General features: G+C 31.6%; 2 protein-coding genes across 2 annotated transcripts in view; one reads left to right on the forward strand and one right to left on the reverse strand.

The window, feature by feature from the left end:
- LOC119576150 (geranylgeranyl transferase type-2 subunit beta-like) overlaps positions 1-3426 on the forward strand; it is a 5597-nt gene extending 2171 nt beyond the window's left edge. Inside the window, exons 2-7 of the mRNA XM_037923716.1 lie at positions 549-656; positions 785-985; positions 1548-1706; positions 2106-2250; positions 2398-2597; positions 2855-3426. Of these exons, the coding sequence (XP_037779644.1) occupies positions 549-656; positions 785-985; positions 1548-1706; positions 2106-2250; positions 2398-2597; positions 2855-3040 (999 nt within the window). The 3' untranslated portion in view covers positions 3041-3426. The remainder of the gene's footprint in view (positions 1-548; positions 657-784; positions 986-1547; positions 1707-2105; positions 2251-2397; positions 2598-2854) is intronic.
- A 565-nt stretch (positions 3427-3991) lies between these two features.
- LOC119576151 (probable 28S ribosomal protein S16, mitochondrial) lies at positions 3992-7165 on the reverse strand. Its single transcript, XM_037923717.1, has 4 exons — positions 7056-7165; positions 5580-5701; positions 4731-4890; positions 3992-4379 (listed from the first exon to the last, which is right to left on the reverse strand). The coding sequence occupies exons 2-4, from the start codon at positions 5688-5690 to the stop codon at positions 4270-4272; spliced, it is 381 nt and encodes a 126-aa protein (XP_037779645.1). The 5' UTR covers positions 5691-5701; positions 7056-7165; the 3' UTR covers positions 3992-4269.
- Between the last annotated feature and the right edge of the window lie 639 nt (positions 7166-7804).

Below are 7804 nucleotides of genomic sequence, written 5' to 3' on the forward strand. Positions count from 1 at the left end.
CCAAATATTTTCCCCCTAAGAATATATTTCTCCCTTCCTCAGCTAAAGGATGATTTTTAGTGTTAAGAAATAGACTACATATATGAAAATTTTGTGCAGTCTTTAGATTAAAGATTTCCAACTTTACAAGTACAGGGCAATTTATATCTTTTATTGATCAATATGTCAATATAGCTGTCTATATACATACATACATACATATATATGGATGTACTTTTGTAAATAGATGCATACATATGTACATATATATATATATTTTTTTTTTGTATAGGGTGAATACTTAGTATATACATGGCCTCCTTAGATGTAAATATTCTGATGTAAATATTCTGGCTTTTATACTATTCATAAGTGTATTGAATGGAAAGGATCCAAAAATTTATATAAAGAACTTCCTAAAACAATTGTTAAAAAAAAATTAAAAAACTTGAAATTGTCTGTTGGTCTGGTTATCAAGCTGTCTGGCGAGTTCTGTTCATGATTCTTCTGCACAGACCATTTCAATCTCGGATTTGTTTGTATTATCTTCTTCATTTGAAAAATTTCAGGGAAGTCACCCAAAAGATGTGGTTATCACAGATGAACATCCCAAAACTCTCCTGTATCAGAAACATGCCGACTACATAGTGGGCTATAGTAAGAAGAAGGATGATTACGTAAGTATGATGAATAGCTAAAGTAATGGCCGTAAAGAATACATAAAATGAAATTATTAGTTAATGAAGATTAATCTATTCAAGGAAAAGGATGAGGCATTTGATTTAATCAGAAACGTTTATTGCAGGAGTTTACAATGACAGAGCACTTCCGCATGTCAGGGATGTACTGGGGCATCACAGCGCTAGACCTCCTGAATCAGCTAGATCGGATGGACTCAACAGAAATTGTAGACTTCATTTGCAAATGCCAAGACAAGGGAAGCGGAGGGTTTTCTCCCAGCATTGGCCATGATGCTCATCTTCTTTACACGCTGAGTGCTGTACAGGTGAGGGAAGGCATGGTTTTCATGTTTATGTATTGTTGTTTTTGTTCTTCTTCTTCTTTTCAGTAAAGTTTTGAAATATTTGTTTGCTTTTATTATGAAGTGAATGATACAGCATATTGATAAAGGATTACATTTTGTTCACATGCAAAGCACAACTTGTTTAGTGATGCATATTCAGTTGTAGAGGAGTTTGTGTACCCCCTTCAATTTGTTCATGTCTGTTCATAAAAGGTGGCAATTATATATTATATTTAATTGAATATTTACAGTATGAATAGAGTACATAGCAGACATTAATTTGGGCTATACCAAACCACCAATCAAACAATATTCATAAGGCTTTCCAGAGGGGGTGTGTAGCAGTACATTCAAAATTACAAGCATGAGGTTAAAGAATTAATTACTGTGAAAAGCAATATGAAGTTAAGAATATTCACCATAAGTAAAAAAAAAAAAAAAAGAATTTTACCTTCTTATTTCTTTTGTTCCACTGTCTTTTTAATCCCATTAAGGTAAAGAGAATAATAATAATAAAAAGGATAAGTGTACATTTTGATTTCAGATCCTAGTAATTTTGGAAGCTCTGGACAAGGTGGACGTGGAGGCCATAGTTAAGTACGTCGCAGGCCTCCAGAACGAAGATGGATCGTTCTCAGGGGACCAGTGGGGGGAAGTGGACACCAGATTCTCCTTCTGTGCTGTTAATACATTGGCACTACTTGTGAGTATTAATGCGGTGACTTTTTATTTTTATTGTTCATTATAGCCTTTCTAGCATTATCAGATGTTATTAGTTGTATATAATTATATTAAGGAATGGCTTGAATTGTCATTATACTGTTCCATTTAGAAAATAAAGGCATAATATTGGTATAGTTCTTTAGAGTTCTTTAGAAGAAAAAATAAAAATGAAAACTCAGACAGCAGTTTTAAAGTAACTTTTATTTTTTTATGTTTTTATTGTGTATTGTATTTCTTTAAAGTGTTTTTGGTATAATATTAGTTTTATGTTTGCAAGAATTTTCATAGAAGATAAACTAACAGACTATGATTGTATACAAACATTAACATATTTTCAAGATATTTTTCAAATATAAACTTTTTTTTGTGTGTGTTACAGAAAAGATTAGATGCAATAAACACAGAAAAAGCTGTGGAGTTTGTAATGAGGTGTCAAAATGTTGATGGAGGTTTTGGCACTCGCCCTGGCTCAGAAAGTCATGCTGGTCAGATATACTGCTGTGTTGGACTTCTCTCCATCACAGGTGTGCAAATTTTACCTTGAATCATTGAAATTTGGATAACTGTTATATAAATCATATATCCTTACAAATATAAAGGATAGTTACATTTATTATTATCATTCTCTTATTTTTGTTACTTACAATATTACATCCATTCTGGTATAAAAGGTCAGCTACACAGAGTGAACGGTGATCTCCTGGGATGGTGGCTGTGCGAACGGCAGTTGCCCTCAGGTGGCCTTAATGGCAGGCCAGAGAAACTTCCAGATGTGTGCTATTCCTGGTGGGTGTTGGCCTCCTTGACTATGCTGGGGAGACTCCACTGGATCAATGCAGACAAAATGAGGGTGTTTATTCTGGCCACACAGGTAAGCTGAGTGATTTTGTCATTGAGAATGACTTTTGCCTTTGTCATGATCTGGGTGAAGAATATGAATATTATTGTTGTTATTATTCTGATTGCTGTTTATTTTATAAATTCATTGTTTTTGTTTTTTAGATGTTATACTTTTTTTCACAAACTCGCCTATATTAGTTTATAGACGTATCTTATTTAATCATTTACTAAGGATTTGTATTCAAGCAAGGAAAATGAAAATTAGATTTTTTTCTTTCTTTCTTTCAGGATGCCGAGACAGGAGGTTTCACTGATAGGCCTGGGGATATGGTGGACCTGTATCACACACTGTTTGGTCTAGCAGGACTGTCCTTGCTTGGAGAATCTTCACTGAAACCTATCAACCCAGTATTTTGCATGCCCCAATATGTACTTGATCGTATTTCGGTAACTGTTCAGATCATGTCGACGTGATGAAACGTTAGCCCCTTTCTTTGATTGGAAAGACATATGATCTTAGTAAAAACTGACTGAATTTATCTTCTGCACCTTGTGTAAATTATCATTTTCTGTAACATGTAAAGTATCCTGTGATTATACACTGAATTGATTACACCTTGATTTTGGAAAGGTGTATGTATATTGCATGTTCTGTACATTACTGTAAGTTGTTTATGACCTTAACTTAAAAGATTTATTGGGGTTTCATTCCTTGGTCAAGTTTTATACCTTCAACTCACTTTGGGGCAATCATAATGTGTTTTAATTAACTTATTTCCTTTACTGCTGTAGAACCTCTGCATTCCACAATTCACAGTACATTATTTTCAGGCTTTTGTGAATAAGAGTAAATACTTATATTGCTTTGTTTTATTACCATATATGGAGAATTTTGCTGGGGAAATAATACCATAGACATTATGACTTCAATTGAAAGATTTTCAAGTAATACAACTTTCAGTAATTTAGTGTTTTAGTTTATTAAACCCATGGCTACTGCAAAGAACGATAACTCTCAGCATTTTCTTGTGTACAGTATCAAGAAGTATCAATTTCATATTAAGAAACGTGTACCTAGAATAATCACTTTGCAAGGTAATATTTCAAATAATTATCCACATTAGATAGAATACAGTAATCATGTTTGTGGAACCTATATCAATACATGGTTTTAAATATCAATCAATCAGTCAATAGAGCTTATGCCATTCGCTTCCAGCCACAAGGGTCTCTTGTGGCAAACTGACAGGCAGTTTTTTGGCTCATCTCCAGCTCCTTGCAACAGGTTTGGTATAACATTTTGTAATAAACATGATATATTTCCAAAGAACTACTTACCAAGTTCTCTGAACATACAAAAGTGGATCACTAAAATTTATGAGATCTTTGGGAATATGGTAAGGGTTGTAGAAATAATTGAAATCATACAAAAGAAATATATATTTATTTACAAATTTACATAAATAACAATAAGCAGAAACATATAATTGACATTCATTCTCTTTTCTGGGAAAGAAAATACATTTTATCATTTGAATTATTTTTTTTTTTTTCTAAGATTCTTTCAATGTCTAAACAATTATTAGACACATTATATTACTGAATAAAGTTTTGAATTCCTTTCTCATAAGCAACTTAATTTCAATTACGAAACTTGATTTATAACACACTATAGATTAATCCAGTTCATTAGCAAATATTTCTTACGAAGATGAGGTTGGTTCAGTCTCTCCTTCGGCATTTGCAGCCGTCTTCCGATTTCTCCAAGCTTTAATATACGTACTTGGATGAATGGGCAAAAGACCGGCAAGACCTAAATGGAAATAAAGTCATGTTATTATTTTTACTGAGATATATTTTAAACATTACTTTACTAAGCTCAAATTTTCATAACAGAGCAAAATACTATGAATTTACCATTTTACCAAACTAATTTTAAAATAAAAGCATTCTGTTGTTACCTTTCAAAAAGTCATACAAAGCTACAATGAACACTAAAGTTTGGGTTTAGATAAGAAAAGCATACCTCATCACTTCCAAGACCTACAAATACAGTAATTAGGAAACCACAATGAATTAAAAAGTAAAAGTCACTATGAAACTACACTGAATACTAAAAAAATAATTAATCCCAAGATATAGAGTCTTCCTTATCTTTGCTTACCAAAAAGGATGCTGCAGGGGAGGGAAATGTGTGCCCCAGTGCCAATCCAATAGGTGGTCCTGTCAAGGTTGACAGAACACAGCTTTTCTCCATGGACATTCACTAATGGATCAAAAGTACCTAGTTGCTCTATAACATGACCTTGTCGAGACTTTCTTTTCTGGAATGGAGTGAAATCATGCAATGAGATTTTCCATAATTTGTTCATAAAAGTGTCATTAACTGTATGAAGTAAATAAATGGGATAATGATTACAAGAAACCATTCTTCATAACTAAATATACTGATACGAGGGAAATAAAACACGAACATTAATAATGATAACATCCAAGAAGATACATGAAAATGAAAAAGAAAGCGGGATATATGAAGAAAAACAAATATTACTGAGTAAACTAATAAACAAAATCCAACAAAGAAATGCTGGCATTCCCTGCTACCTTACCACTGGCTTTGTATGAACTGTCAATGTTATGGTTTGACATTCTTTACAAACTACTTTGTTTCTTTATTTTCTTTTCCAGTTAGGATCACTTTATTGTAGAATTAAATACATCACAAGACCTTCCATAAATGTTACATTAGAAAATTTACTCTAGTAATTTAGAACCTTTAGAAATATAAGTTATTACTTGTCTGATCATTTAATAACGAGCACTTTCTTCACCATTTAAAAGCTTCTTTTTTTTTTTTGACGTTTATATACTGATGCTTTAGTTAGGTCAGCCTAACTAAACAAAACCAACTAGAAGTACTATCAATTGAGTTGGCAAAGATTTGGAAAAAAAAAAAAAAAAAAAAAACTTGCATTCTGCAATGAGTCTTAAGGAAATGCAACACACTCCTTACCTCCATGACAACAATGTGATAGAAAGGTCTGTTGGTACAGCCATGTTTAGCAAATCTAATAGCTTTTGTGGTTCTGTGGCCTACTCTTGCACCTCCGGAGGCTGGAAACATCTCTGAATTCTCTGTGGGGAAAAGAAAAAAAAATAGGTGAATATTTTTCTGGTTAAGTTCAGCAGTCATATTTTATAGAAAGTAATTCTTGCTAATGATACTGCATCTCTCTGAGATAAGAGCATTACACTATGTTAATTGGTTAGAATCTATTGTATGAAAAACATGAGGTTACAGATTCCATAGCTGAGGTAATGCTGTACACATCTGTTGATTTTGCCAAAGGTTCATGTGCATTTTCCAGTACTGGTAGACTTTGAAATTTGCAACTGACCCACTGACTTTTCTGTTGGTAACTACAGCTTTTGTAGAGTTCCTTCAACAGAATCTGGGTAATATTCTTGAACATATCCACATCTTCAAACCCACTATATTTGTTATCATTGAACTCCTATCAATATCTACTAACCAAAAGAAGAAATAATCAGCTGAATTGATAAATATGCACAATATGAACATCCAAACACTCCTTTGACTTGCAGTGGCTTGCCTCAGCTGGGCCAGGAGGCTACACACAAGGCACACCACTTAAACCTTGCCGGTCAAATGTGGTGAAGATTTTGAATTCCAGGTAAGTCTTAGGGGACAGCAGCCTACTACATATATACCACATGACCTAACCCCACCAGTGCCCAATAAAGGATCATGACCTCCAAATCTACCAGGTCTCTTATCTTCACTCTTGTTGCCTAGGACTGCCTAAAGCACTGAAGATCACAAGGAGTACAGTGATACCAAGATTGATGGGTGACGAGATGAGAATGTGTTGTAAAGAAAAACGCAACATAATAGGACCCTTTTTCACATCAGTGTCTTACGTCTTGTATCATGTTTTCAACTTGAAATTTTAATATCAGTTTTAGAAAGAAAAACCAATTTCCTATTTTCAACTGCCTTGTTTTTCATGATCATTATCATTATCATCAATAACATCATTATCATCATCATTATTATTATCAAGCTAAATTTTACTATTATCACAGCTATTACTATTAGCATTGTTCTCATTAACATCAGTACAATAATTATCGTTGCTGTTGTTGTTTTGTTGTTATTATTATTATCATAGTTTACAGTTATTGTTATGATCATCATTTTTATTATCATTGTTACTGTACCAAGTTTCCTACATAACTTGAGCGAGTGCCTTCCATTTCATTTCACCATATCATATATACTACAGTTAATTTTCGGCAAAATATTTACCATTTTACGTAAAAAATAAACTAGTATAGTGACATTAAAATCGATTCACCACTGCATTTCGCTTCAAAGTGAGTTCCCACTTGAACTGTTCATTAAGTCATACCACTGCCCTCCCTCCATATATACATACACAAAAAAACATTAACAACAAACACTAACGGCTGCAAAATACAAATAGAGACAATTAGACGAAAAGATTTCCTCGTGTTGTTTTGCCGACGATATTGAAGGGACTACGAGCACAATATATTTTTCTCTGACGTAAGAAGGGGCTACAGATGCAAATAAAAAATGTCAACGTAGCCCCACTATTATTATAATTATCACTGTTATTTTTGTAGTTTATGCTTTTATAACTATTATTCTATTATTATTATTGTTATCATTATTATTATTATTATTATTATTATTATTATTATTATTATTATTATTATTATTAATTTTAGTATCATCATCATAATCATCATCATCATGATTATTCTATATATATATATATATATATATATATATATATATATATATATATATATATATATATATATATATATATCTAATATCATCATCATCATCATCATCATTATTGTTATTATTATTATTATTATTATTATTATTATTAGTTTTATGATCATTATTATCATCTCCGTTTTTATTTATTTATTTTTTGATTACTTTTATTATTAATATTATTTTTTCAATATTATTATTATTATTATTATTATTATTATTATTATTATTATCATTAACATTATTATTATTATTATATCATCATTATCACCATCATCATCATTATTCTATTATTATTATTATTATTATCATTATTATTATTATTACTATTATTATTATTATCATTATTATCATAATCATTATTACCACCATCCTGATCATTATCATTATTGCTACGCCAGTGG

The sequence above is a fragment of the Penaeus monodon genome, chromosome 8 (genome assembly GCF_015228065.2).
Source record: "Penaeus monodon isolate SGIC_2016 chromosome 8, NSTDA_Pmon_1, whole genome shotgun sequence".
Taxonomy (NCBI): Eukaryota; Metazoa; Arthropoda; class Malacostraca; order Decapoda; family Penaeidae; genus Penaeus; species Penaeus monodon.